Source organism: Calliphora vicina, chromosome 4 (genome assembly GCF_958450345.1).
Source record: "Calliphora vicina chromosome 4, idCalVici1.1, whole genome shotgun sequence".
Taxonomy (NCBI): domain Eukaryota; kingdom Metazoa; phylum Arthropoda; class Insecta; order Diptera; family Calliphoridae; genus Calliphora; species Calliphora vicina.
The window spans coordinates 71,211,063-71,225,651 of record NC_088783.1 but is presented as its reverse complement, the minus strand read 5'-3'; the positions used below and the strand labels follow the sequence as shown (position 1 = coordinate 71,225,651).

Here is a 14,589-nt window from a genome sequence, read left to right as displayed (position 1 = left end):
CCACAACAGACACTGTTTCAGTTTTGTTGTTTTATTTTTTAAAAAGTGTACACTGGTTTTTTGTTATTGTACAAGTAAGCAACTCTCCTTATTTATCGGTAGCATAAACTATTGTATTTAAAACTTTATTGTACATAAACAAATACAAGAAAATATGTGTGAATATTAGGATGTCCGTGTTTCCAAATTCATTTTAAAATAACGCTATCGCAGGACTCTAGAGTCCTCTTGTGATTTATCCTTAGTTACAATATGCATATTTAATCCCTGTTGTAATGAAGTGTCCACCACAATGAAGAATTCTCTCTCCACTGCACTAGAAGAGTGTTACTGCTAAAAGCCTGTTAAAAACATGTTGCGTGACTATTGCTATTACTTTTAGACCCAACCGAGCTACGCTTCAGGAGGCTGCTACTTAAACCTACCACCTCAACTTCAGCATAATGGAGTTCGGCTCTCAAACGAGTCCTGTATTTAAAAATACAGAAACATGAACCGGTTACTTTCTGTACAATATTATAAATTTCAAATCTACACAAATGAGTCTACCTAAATAAGATATGAGTCTCCAGGTGCCAGAATGACAGGAACAAAATTCTGCTACAAATTATTTGCTCTATATTTCACATACACAATTATAACTTACAAAATCCTTATCTATGATAAGGGGTTTGAAAATCGTTTGCAGTACAAATCCAAACATTTAAATCCGTAATGAAACTTCAAAAATCTTAAGTTTTTGTGAAAATGACAAATTGATCTAGATATATGTTTGTATTTCGGGGGCAAGATATTTCGTAATAATGATTTTAGTTACGCAAAAGAAGTAAAATATACAAAATTTTGTGACTTTATATAAAAAACAACATTTATTTCTCCGTGGGGTTAATTATCACTTTCAATAGTGCTTCAAGACTGAGATTCTTGTTTCTTGTAATAATAACAATAAGCAATAAATAATAAGAATAATAAGTACAGCGAATTCAATGGTGAGAGATTATTAATAATGAGAGATCAATAATTAGAGTGCCAAAAAACAACCACCAAACGCATACTTCCAATACAGTTGGTGTAATTGTATTACATGCACTAATAAAAATATATTTAATATAAAATTAAATATTAACCTAAACATCCCGGCCCCCTTGCGTTTACGCAACACACAATGAGACCGACTGGAAAAGTTAAGGTTTGACTAAATAAATTATTTCCAGAGAGAATACAAAATAAGCCTAAGGCGAAATGGAATTAATTCAATATGTATATATAATTCAAAGTAATACATTTGAGATATAAATATTTAAGAGAAATATAAAAAAAAAAAAACATGTGTAAACAAGAATACATATTCGTTAGATTAAGATACTTTTAAAAATATACAATCATTTACAATTCAGGGATGTATAATTTAATTTGTAATTTGAGAAAAATATGTAAATTTTTAAACATAATTATTTTCTAGTATATTTATTATATACGAATTTTTCCTACTAATATCCATCCTAGCACGGTGTCTTGAGCCATAGGGGTGGTGAGTGTTGCAGGATGAATTGTAGATTTAATGATGTTAGGGTAGACGTCTGCGCCGAGAATGATATTAATATCACTAGGTTTGTAAAATTCAGGATCTGCTAGATGAAGGTTTTTGTATTGATCAGCCACTTTTTCATCCAATTCCTGTGACCGTAAAGATTGTGGCAATTCTTTAGATACTATGGCGTTTATTACATACGTAGGTCCAGTAACAAAATGAGGTTTAAACGTGAGCTTACAAATGCGTTGTGAGCCTGACCTTTCGCATGGAAGCCGGTACCGATTTGGCAGAAATTCAGCAATTTTACTCGTTTCAACAGACGGATTAAGTATGCCACGAATGTTACCCCACTCATCGCCTAATTTTACCTTTATAATTACGGTTGGCCTCAGGATACCAGAATGCAACAAGTTTATAGCGGGATTGGCGTTGTTGACATCATTACTTCTTATTGGTCTCAAAAAATCATTATGATGTAGAAGTGTATGGTGTTTTCTAAGGCACCTTCGACACCTTTCAGAGCTACGACATCTAGATAGGCAATGGCTATGAGCCAGACAGTTTTCGCAGTATTTAAATTTTTTGACGACCTTTAATCTAGCTGTTATGTTCATATTCTTAAACCTTTGGCATGTTCGTAATGGGTGATCACGCTTACATAATTTGCAGTCATATTGGGAATTACGAGTTCTATTATTTTGTGGTCTTCGAATGACTTCAACGGTCGATAGAAGTCTGGTTCGGCGACGGTTTGGAGACATTATACTGTAAAAGAGAGAATTATTAGTTTGATTCATCAGAAGGGCTTGGTAGAAGAACTAGTTTAGTTATTGGTCTAGTCATATGGCCTGAAGAAGTCCGTATCTCAGCCACTCTAACATTGTTATCATGACCATGAAAAACCTTTTCTATGCGACCAAGTCGCCATTCATTTGGGGGAAGTTTGTCTTTTTTGATGAGAACAAGATCTCCTATAGCAAAGTTCCTTTGGGGGTACTTCCACTTAATGCGTTTATGCATCTCTTTTAAGTATTCTTCTTTCCATCTAGAGGCGAAATGGTGATGTAGTACATTTAACTTTTGCCATCTATTAACATAGCTAAGATTTTGACCAGATAAATCTGGTTCAGGAGGTGACATTAGAGGGGCGCCAATGAGAAAATGTCCGGGTGTTAATGCGCATAGATCTGATGGGTTTTCACTCATTGGACTTAGAGGTCTTGAATTAAGACATGCCTCTATTCTTGTGAGCATAGTTGAAAATTCTTCAAATGTAAAAGTCTGTACGTGTGTTATTTTCTTCAAATGGGATTTGAAACTTTTTACACCTGCCTCCCAAAGACCACCCATATGAGGAGCGCCTGGGGGGTTAAAATGCCACTCTATCGTTTGAAAGGAATGCTGGGACAGGAGATTAGATTTTACTTGATTCAAAAAATTCGCTTGGTTCTTCTTAAATATATTAGAAGCGCCGACAAAGGCTGTTCCATTGTCGGAATAAAGGGCTCTTGGGGTGCCACGTCGGGAAAAGAACCTGGAAAATGCGGCTAAAAAAGCTAGGGTTGATATTTCACTTGTGACCTCTAGGTGAATTGCCTTTGTGGCAAAACAGACAAACACCAGAACATATCCCTTAGTAATTTTACATCCTCGTCCTACGTAAGATTTTATATTGAACGGCCCGGCAAAGTCAAGGCCTGTGTTTGTAAAGGGGCGCGAGAGAAATGTTCTTTCAGGGGGGAGTGATGCCATAAGCTGATTGTGTTGTTTATGTTTGAACAAAACACATGCTTTACAATTAAAAATAATGGTTTTGACCAGGTTTCTGAGTTTTGGCACCCAAAACTCCAATCGCATTAATCGTACCAAAAGAGAGTTTGCACCATGAATAGTAAATTTATGTAGAAGTTCTAGGTACAAACGAGTGAATCGACCAGAATAAGGAAGAATCTTCGGAAACCGCTCTTCATATGAAAGGATTTGACATTGTGAGAGTCTTCCATTAATCCTCATTATGCCCTCAGTATCTATAAATGGGTTTAAAGTGAGTAGTGAACTTTTACTGTGGATTTCTTGTTTATGAGACAACAAGGTATACTCCGGAAAATATAAAGTTTGGCAACAAATTACTAATCGGGTTTTTACATACTTAATTTCCGATTGTTGTAGAGCTAAAGTGGGACAGTTGAATCTTGTTTTATGGCGGGGGTGCGTTGCCTTGTAAAAACGAAAAATATATGAAATGACTCTCATAGCTCTTGCAAGATCGGAAAAACGACTAAGAATATCTTCTGATAGTTGGTTTAAGTGTGCTTTAATGGGTTTAACTTCTTCCGAAGTGTCTATAATTGGGGACATTGAAGGCCATTCAGAATTGGGTAGTCTAAGCCATGGTGGTCCATGCCACCACAAATCGTTGGAGACCAGTTCGCTGGCCATAACACCACGAGATCCTAAATCAGCTGGGTTGTCTTTAGAACTAACATGACGCCATTTATCGTTTTCAACCTTGTCTATTATAGAAGTGATCCTGTTTGCGACAAATGTATTCCAATGAGAAGGATGTTTTTGCAACCATGCTAATACGATCGTCGAATCTGTCCAAAAATGAAGTTCACATCTGTTAAAAGTAACTTGGGAGAGAAAAGACGAGACCAATTTGGCTAACAGTTCTGCACCACATAGCTCTTTTCGGGGAAGTGTCAGAAATTTGACAGGGGCTACTTTAGTTTTAGAGAGAAGTAAATGAGAGGATATATGGCCGTTTTCGTCTATCGTTCGAATATACAAAGTAGCAGCGTATGCCTTCTCTGAGGCATCACAAAAACCGTGTAGTTCAACAGTATATGAGGGGTTGTAACTGACAAAACGGGGAATTTTTATACGACCGATATTGGGATAGTCGTCTAGGAACACAAGCCAGCTCTTCAAGGTTTCAGGCTTTAGATTTTCGTCCCAATCAATTTGATCTTTCCAAACCTGTTGCATAATCATTTTGGCAACTATAATTTTTGGAGATAACCATCCAGCTGGATCAAACAACCTCGCTATGTCAGACAAGACGGTTCGTTTTGTTATATTGTCACGAGATGGTTGTTTAATGGGGTTAAAAAAGAAGAAATCAAGACCTGCGTTCCATCGAAGACCCAGGGTTTTTGTTGTGGTTGTGTCCTCTAGCTTTAATATGTCAGACGTGAGAAGATATTTGGGGTTTATACCATTTAAAAGTGAATTCGTATTGGAAATCCACTTGCGAAGGGAAAATTTAGCAGAATCTAAGACTTTTATAAGCGCATCTCTAGATTTTAGAGCCAGGGATATATCATGGGATCCAGCTAGGACGTCATCTACATACATATGATTTCTTAAGATGCTAGAAACCTCGGGGTAATCATTATAACACTGCTCTGCAAGTTCGTGCAGAGTTCGTATGGCAAGGTATGGGGCACAGTTAACACCAAATGTTACGGTTTGTAACTCAAAATCTTCTAGTTCTTCATGAGGTGAATTTCGGAAAATAATCCTTTGAAAGGGGGTGTGACGTTGATTAACCAGTATCTGACGATACATTTTTTCAATATCGGCATTGAAAACGTACCTAAACAGACGCCAGCGAGTGATAAGTACAGTCAAGTCCTGTTGTAGAACAGGTCCAGGATATAAGACATCATTTAGACTCAATCCTGTTGTAGTTGGGCTAGAAGCGTTGAACACAACACGAAGTTTCGTAGTTGTGCTTTCGGGTTTGAGCACAGAATGATGGGGTAAATAGTATGATGAGCTAGGGGTATCATTTATATCTGGTGTTACCGCAGTCATATGACTGAGAAGAGAATATTCTTCTATTACTTTATCGTATTCAGATTTATAATGGGGGTTTCTTAAAAGCCTAGTCTCATTTCTAATAAATTGAGCCAACGCCGAATTGCGAGAGTGACCAAGAGGCAGACCATTAGAAAATTCCGACTTGAAAGGGAGAGATACCACGAAGCGTCCAGTATTGTTCCTAAATGTTGTGGCCTTGTATAAATTTTCGCAAAATTGGTCTTCCCTAGACATAATTCATAATTCATTGGTAATTCATGTACCTCCTCAAGTTCCCAAAATTTAGTTATTTGTTCATTTAGGTCTAAAGTGTTAATAAAGGACGATACAGAGTTCAGACTACGAGTAGGGGAGTTTAATCTGCCTGTGACAATCCAACCGAAAATGGTACGTTGAGCCACAAGTGACATCTGATGGTCCCAACGAACGCCATCTCTTATAATTTTAGGGTAGACATCGCAACCTATCAAAAGTTCAACCTTTGAGGTTTTAAATGAATAGTTGTCAGCCAAAGGCAGATCGGAAAATTTCACATTCATAAGAGACGACATATCATAGTAAGGTAAGTCTCCGGTTAGTTTGTTGATGACATATGCGTCGGCTGTTGTTTCGAACAGTTTCTCTAACGGTGAACTTATTCGAATGGGGCAGATCTGGGTTGCCGTGGCGGTTAGAGAACCGCTTAAACCAGTTATATTCGTATGTGACGATTTTGTGGGAAGTTGTAAGGTACTTTGCAGTTTCTTTGAAATAAATGTCGCTTCAGAAGCTGAGTCAATAAGGGCTCTTACTGTGCGACGCACATTACCTACGCATATATCGACCAAAGCTGTACCAAGTACAATCGAATTATGGGTAGTGGACTGTATTTGTGTAGAGTATGATTGTTGCATCCTAGCCGCAGCGGCAGCTGAAGTTGAAGGCCTGTCTTCAAAGTTATTAACAACTTGTGTGAGAGCCGATTCGCGAACGTTATTCATTGATGAATTATTCGGTTGCATAATACTAGTTTGGTTGGATACGGTAGGGTTTTGGGAGCGATGCAAAAGAGAGTGATGTTTTTGTTTGCAGATAGAACAGGTATATTGACTTTTACACATCTTATAATCGTGCGAGCTGGCTAAGCAGTTAGTACAACGTTTCTGCTTCTTCGCCACAGAATAGCGGTCTTCGACAGACATTGATAGAAAAATGGGACAAAGTCGTAAGGTATGAGAATCATTGCAAAGGGAGCACTTTTTAGCCTTATCAGTAATGACCTTGGTTTGGAAGGTATTTATCTTTTTTGACTGATCGGGAGCATGTTTCTTATTATGAGTTTTCCTCGGAAAATTTTGAGAATCTGCCGAAGATGTCCGAATGTCGGCAAAACCCTCAAGAGATTGATACCTACACGTAAGAAAGCTGTCCATTTCTTTCCACGATGGCAACTCTTTGCTATTGCCTAAATGCTGTTGCCATAAATGTAGGCTAATATCTGGAAGGCATTTTGCAGAAATAAAAACAAAAATAACGTCCCAATTGCTAGTATCAATTTTTAAAAGAGAAAGGTTTTTTATACAGTCATTAATAGACCTTTGAAGTTTTTTAATGCTGGGCCCCGATTCTTTATAAATAGGGTTGTTTAGCAAATTGAACAGGGTTTTTAATTGTGTGTGAACAAGTACACGAGTATTTTCATAGCGTTCCACTAGATTTCCCCATGCCATATCAAAACCATCGTTTGTCAGTGGACAGTTCTTTAAGATGTCATGAGGTTCTCCCTCAGTTTTCTTCAACAGATGAAAAAGTTTCTCAACGGGTGACAATCGTTTATTGTTTATGTATAGGGCCGAAAACATGTCGCGAAACGACGGCCAAGAGACATAATCTCCGTAAAAAGTTTGTGTATCACAGGGGGGAAGAGAAATATTCGGGTGAGACTCACACGAAATGGGAGGGGTAATGTCAGGAGAAACATCTTTATTTTGAAGAGAGTCTAAGATTTCGTTGGCTTTGGACAAAGCTCTCACATGAGAGTCAAACGTTTTAAAAAATCTTTCTTTCAATGTTTCTACGTTCACTTCCGTATCAAGAGTTCTAAAATTCGCCAAAATATTGTCATAAGCCTTTCTAAATTCAGCCCAGTAGAGTAGAATTTCATCCTTGTATATTTCTAAAGTATGTATGTTATGATTAACAACTGGTATACCTGAGAAGAATGCTTCAAATTCGACCACTTGGTCTGACGATTTTATAAATGTGTCCAATAAAGACATATTATGGGCGTACTATGACACTTCAAAAATATGGGGGAGCCGAATAATGCAAATAAATAATTTAAACCAAAGAAAAACAATTGAAATACTATATGTTTTTATTTTTATTTAATTTTTATTGATCCAAGTTTTATTTCGATTGTTTATTTATCCAAAAAAAATACTGCACTTAAAAGTGATGGTCTAAAAGTTTTTGCAAATAATTTAAGTTTGCTGATGCTTGGGTTTTCTTTTAATATTTTGAAAGTATTAAACAATAAATTGTAAATTCTTTAAAAACCAAAAAAATTCCGTACACAAAACTATATAATATAGTTTGAAAATATATAAAATATTTATATTTACAATATTTAAAATCACAAAAGTATTTATGATAATTTATGACGAATATTTTTCCATGAGTGTATTCGTTTAATGTTGAACAGTTAAAAAGAACATTTTTTTGTGAGAAAACAATACGGATAAATATCAGTTGTACATATTGCAACTCTCTTTTAGTAAGAGATACATTAGGAAGATAGTTACCATCAATGTACTATGTTAAGCTGATTTAATTTAAGTAATTACTCTTTGATGATGGCAATGTTAAAGTTAACAGTGTTGTTATGATATTGTAATACAAATAATGATTTAAACAAATGTGGATTTTGTTCTTATTAACAAGGGAAATTTGGGGTTCATGAAATGTTAACGGTTTATATATAAATTGATATGTAGATATTATTGTTGTTTTCACAATGCAGGTATATTGAAAATAAAAACCTGTTACAATACCTTGGAGTTGGTTGCTTCAATAGATTACCCTCGTTTTTGGCCCTTGCAGCGGGAGATATTGGGATGCTGAGGTAAAGTTGAGGATATGTTGATATAAAGATCCTTTCTTATGTATCCGCACCTTCAAAGGAGTAACACATCAAATAGCACCTTGGGGTTATTTTAAGTTTATTTAGGGACTTCTTTGAGCAATCTTATACACGAAATATTTAAAGTTTTATTTATTTAGTTATTATCCGGTTCGTAACGGACCACACAATGTTTATGTAAGGGGGTTCGGGGGCAAGATATTTCGTAATAATGATTTTAGTTACGCAAAAGAAGTAAAATATACAAAATTTTGTGACTTTATATAAAAAACAACATTTATTTCTCCGTGGGGTTAATTATCACTTTCAATAGTGCTTCAAGGCTGAGATTCTTGTTTCTTGTAATAATAACAATAAGCAATAAATAATAAGAATAATAAGTACAGCGAATTCAATGGTGAGAGATTATTAATAATGAGAGATCAATAATTAGAGTGCCAAAAAACAACCACCAAACGCATACTTCCAATACAGTTGGTGTAATTGTATTACATGCACTAATAAAAATATATTTAATATAAAATTAAATATTAACCTAAACAACTTTGAATACAATTTTTTTAAATTAGTTAAAGAAATTTTATCTTAAATTGTTGGAAAGATTCACCACTATTTAGGGTTCTATAAAAATAGGTCCATCCTAATTTACAAATTGCGTTTACAGTTTACGTATACATCTATATATCATTATATTTATGTTAGTAGTTTTACATAAAAGGACAACCTAAGAAGTCGCTTGAACAACAACAAAATAATAACGAATTTTGGCATGATCCGATTATGAAATAAGCTTCAGATCAAAATTATAAGCACGACTCTCTTCGATCATTTAGATACCAAATAGCGATCTTAATGGATGAAATGTTGCCAAAATTACATCTTTTTCCAAAATAGGGAATATAAAAATCTACTATCTTCTTTTGAGTGTGTTAAATGAGTGGTTTTTGAGCAAAATTACTTTTTCGCAATGAGGACATATAAATTATTTACACAAAGGTACATCATGATTGTCCTTATTTTTTTATTTTCGATTTTTAAAAACCAAAAGGCATTTTTGTGTGAGGTTATGATAAAAATAAATTAATAAATGTTTAAGCTCGATTGGTTAAAAAGGATTGGGGGAAATGGATAGAAAAAGTATCGTAACTACTCAGGAGTCACTCGCAGGGAGGTCAAAAGTATGAGCAACTCCCATTATGTTTGTATCCCCAATTTTGTTTACAACAAAAAAAAATTCACAAAAATTTACCAAATTAAAAAACAACAAGTATAAAAGTTGTGAATGTGGATCAGATCGTAAAATCAATCTATTTTTTACCAGAAACATAGGTTTGTTATTGTACGAAGTCGATTGTGTACATGTGAAAAGCCGAATATAGTTCTTTGGCTACTGTACTCATAAATTAAGGAATCCTTAAATTATTGGAACGAGAAGAGAGAAGAATAATGGCGACTACTGAAATTACTACCTTAGATAGGGTAAATATTGTATATTGCCAGACAATGGTCGCGTTTATGGATTTGAATGGGAAGTGGAAAGTCGACTTCGAATGGTGTAAAATGACGAATACTGTTATTTATCAATGAAGAGATTGTTTTTGCTTTGGATAAATGCATGATATCTGACTGAAATGCAATGCATTTAATGGCTGCAGTAGCTGAAGGGCTTGGCCACAACGTATCAAACAGCATTTTTTGTAGTTCATTGGAATGCTGGAAGACATTACAGGAGAGAATAAAATTGATCACCTCCCAGTTATTGTAAGAAATGGGGAAATTAAACAATTATTACGCGTTCCAAAACTAGATTGAGCTGTAGTTTTACTTGTATGTTATTAAAGAATGATATGATGCATCTGCGTATAGACACCACATATATGAATTGCTAAAAGCAGTGTTCGAAGAAAAAATTGGAAAAATTTTTACGAGATGTATCTTATCTCTCTTTCTCCGTTTCCAGCTAAATTGGGGAAAAGTCAATCAGAATGCATTCGAAACTGGTTGTGAGCAATAAGTTCGTGGCATCAAAATTAATAACTGTTCCAGATGACATCATCACTTTCAGCATGGCAAACTACAGAAAAGACAACATCGCAAGGAATATAAGAAACTATTGGAACTGGTTGTCTTATTCCTTGACGGTGATTTGAGCAAATATAAGTTTAAATAACTCATACGCATTCACCAATCACGATGGATGTACCAGAAAATTTACTCATTAAAAATATTTATACTCAGAGACCAATTTAAACTGGTAAAGTTACAATTGGATGGAATTCGAGATGTCTGTGTGTTCATTGTTCATTTGTACGTAAAAGTCTGGTATCAACTTTTAGAAAGCACTTCACTTATATGCAGACTTCGATAAGAAATTGGCAAAAAGTAATAGCATCAAAGTTTATCAGACATTTATAGTATTTGGCAGAGGAGGCTATAGCTCTCGCATTCTTTAATTCAGATGTTTCGTGTGACATAAAATTAAAAATATTGGCTATTATTTGCACACATGATGGAGAAGAAGACCATGAAATAAAAGAAACGGAATTTCAACTTGAAAATTAGGAAGAAATTGCAGAAGAAAATTATGACTGCGATACCTCATATGGCTCTAAAAATACTGAAGGTCCTATCCGAAACAAAAAAAGAATTGTGATTAAGTTTGCAGAAGTAAATAAGAAATTTTTGTCAAATAACTTGATCGATTTCGTAACTGTGAAAATTATAAAATTTTTTTAACGATTCAATACGACATCTGCTGTTCAGAAAATTGTTGAAAAAATTCATATTGTAAACGACTGGGTGGAAAGAGATGTGAAAGTGATAAAGGACTATTAAAATATTATGCCGGAATGAAGCGGAGAGCAATATTTGATTCAACTTAAGACTGTTTGATTGGAACAAAATAGCAATTCTGAAAGGGCATGTTGAGCAGATCATTTTTGTAGAATAAACTTATAGTCCAGCAGATCTGAATTTTTTTTACAGTGGGTCAAAGTTTTTATTTTTTTTATCGAAGGGAGGATAATACGAACTGAAAAAACTAGAAAGTTAATGTCTGAAAGAATTCTTATTTTGAGAATTATATTTATACTTTTATGGGGATCATTTTTGTAAAAGATATCTCCTCTCTTTAGGTGTGTCAATTTGACTTTTTTTCGAGAAAATCAAATAAAGGGTCAAACAAGTAAGAGAACTATATCATATACCCTTCACCAAATTATACTTAATAATATTTTTTTTTTAAATTGTTTTTAATTTTTTTTTAAATTGTTTTTAACATTTTTTTTAATTTTTAAAAAAAGTTTTTTGGCAAAAAGAATTAAAAAAAAATATTATTTTTGATGAAAAAAAAATCGGGTTAAAAAATATTTTTCCCGATTTTGACCCATTGTAGGTCCAACATACTGTAGCCTTATATACATAGTTGCAATGGACATATTTTCTATATTAATAACTTAGTAATCCTGATATAGAAGAAAACAAGTAAGAGAGCTATATTCGGCTGTGCCGAATCTTAGATACCCTTCACCAAATTATACTTAAAAATTATTTATTTTTAAATATTTTTAGCTAAACAAAATTAAAATTTTTTTTTCCAAATTTTTTTTTCCAAATTTTTTTATAAAAATTTTTTTCTTTTTGAAATAGTTTTTAAAAAAATTTGTTCCAAAGTTTTTTTTTAATTTAAAAAAAATTTTTGTTTTTTTGGAAAAATAATTTATGACAAAAAAAATGTTTGATGAAAAAAAAATATTTTTCCCGATACAATGCACATAGGTCTCCAAGACCCATTTTTTTGGCCAAAACTCAAAAAAATGTTTCCTATATTTGTTGTAGGAATATTGTAGCAAACACTTCAGATAAACATAAAAAATAATTTGTTTTTGCAAACTTCAATTAACCGTTATTCTATGAAGTGAAAATGTTCTATGTTTTAAGTGCAGTGGTAAACTGAAACACGTGGTGTAATTTTTTGTTTTCGTTGAGTCACATATTACACGAAAATAAAAAAAAACTTTTTAAATCAGTTAGTTATGGATATTAATGACGATGGTAAGTATTTAAATTTTTAATAGTGAAACATTCAATAAAAATTATGGTAATAAGAAATTAAATAAAAAACTTTCATAATTTCAATCGATTTCAACGAACCAAAAACGCACAAAATTACAGTGATATTTTGTACTTACGAATCATCAATAACTTTCTGCTAGTTTTTGCTTATTTTGAAGAAATCAATTTTTGTTTCAGGAAACTTTTGCTTCAAAAATTATGATTTACTCAGAGTTTAGCAGAGTGGAAGTCAAAAACAAGAAAAAAATTAAGTTATTAAAAATTTAATAAAATTTATGTTTTTTTGTTATTAATTGTATCTTTTGTTTGAATTCATGTATATAAGTGAATATTTTAGTTTTGGCCAAAAAAGTGGTTCGCCAGACATATGTGCAATGGGTCAAGTAGGTCCGACTTACTACAGCTTTATATACATAGTTGCAATGGAAATATATTGTCTATATTAATGACTCAGTAATCCAGAAATAGATCAAAAATAGGCCAAAAATCGAGGTTTTTACGGTTTTTTCCTTATATCTCAGCAAACGAGCCGGAAGAATTCCCGACATATTGATATATGAATCATGTATGTAAGTTATTTGGGGGCTACTGAAAGTTGATTTCAACATACAGACGAACATGGCTATATCGACTTCGCTATCTATAACGATCCAGAATACTTTGGGGGGTCGCAAATGAAAAATGTAAAAATTACAAACGAAATGATAACTTATATATAACCTTGTTACTCATGGCGAAGGGTATAATTAAAAAATTCTGAGCCAAGAGTTGGCGTATAATTTTTCTAATTAACCTTAAAGACCTTTACTTACAACCTTGGTGACCCTCCCTGAAATTTTTCGGCAAATATTTTCGTAGAATATTTTAATCCTAAATGTTTTTTAGAGAGAATATTTTTTTATTTTGTAGAAAAAAGGGTTTTGACCCCTACAGAGAAGAGTTAGAGAATTAAGATCTGCCACAAAAATTATCCTAATAAAATTCCACAATATAACTCTGACAATAAGAATTCTCTCAGACGTTAACATACACGATTTTTTTTATTTTATTATAATGCTCCCTCGAACAAAAAATAAAAATTTGACCCAATGTAAAAAAAAAAAATCAGACTAGCTGAACTACAAGTTTATTCTACAAAAATTAATAATTCAATATGCCCTTTCAGAATTATGGAGTCGCTATTCTGTTCCAAAAATGCTGTTGGATAGTGTTATACCCAGCAAAAACTTCGCTTACAAAGGCTACAATGTCTTTTTAATAATGTCTTTTTTAATAACTTACTTTTTAAGTAGTAAAGTCTAAAAAAACAAAATAAACAAACAAAACAAAAAAACTGTTCCTTTTTTTCAATTTGCCCATTTTTTTATTGCATGTTTATTTTTAGAAAAACAGAAAAGAATATTGCATTACTGTGTGAAAACCACTATTTGATGCACAATGAAATAACTAAGCAGTGGTGTAGTGAGCACAACGGCAGACTACCAAACAGAAGGTTGCAGGTTCGAATCGGGTCTGCGACTTATTTTTTTTATTTTTATTTTTTTGTGTAAATAAAAATTCTATAAATAACTCTACTAACAAAACAACTTATTTCTGGCCAAAATATAAAGGATTACTTTTGGGACATCGCGAACAAACATAATGACTTCTTACAGTAGAAAAATAAGTAGTTGAATCGTCAAATTCCCCTTATTTTTCGGCTTATTTGTAAGAAAAGTTTTTGCTGGGTAAGAACAAATCTGTTAGTTTTATAGAACTAATCGTGGACTGTAAGAAACTATAAAAATCTTATTTATTTCGAACGAACCACAATTTTATTAGCAAGAAAACTATTAGACCTTTTGGATTACGGAACTAGACTCTAACTGGAACATAATAAATAATCTCCCGCAGAGTCTGTGTTTCCTTATGAGGAGCCGCAAAACAAGAGGTAAAACATTTCAAATTTTTGGGAAAATGAGTTTTATTTATTTCGCCCTTAAAACACTGCATGAAGCTGGAAATGGTAACATATTTCTTACTTATCAATAGATAC

At 33.3% G+C, this 14,589-nt stretch overlaps 1 protein-coding gene across 1 annotated transcript; it reads right to left on the bottom strand.

The window, feature by feature from the left end:
• Positions 1-3,201: 3,201 nt before the first annotated feature.
• On the bottom strand, positions 3,202-7,617 carry LOC135958495 (uncharacterized). Its single transcript, XM_065509403.1, has 4 exons — positions 5,623-7,617; positions 4,323-5,500; positions 3,684-4,064; positions 3,202-3,289 (listed from the first exon to the last, which is right to left on the bottom strand). Exons 1-4 carry the CDS (start codon positions 7,615-7,617, stop codon positions 3,202-3,204), a joined length of 3,642 nt encoding a protein of 1,213 aa, XP_065365475.1.
• Between the last annotated feature and the right edge of the window lie 6,972 nt (positions 7,618-14,589).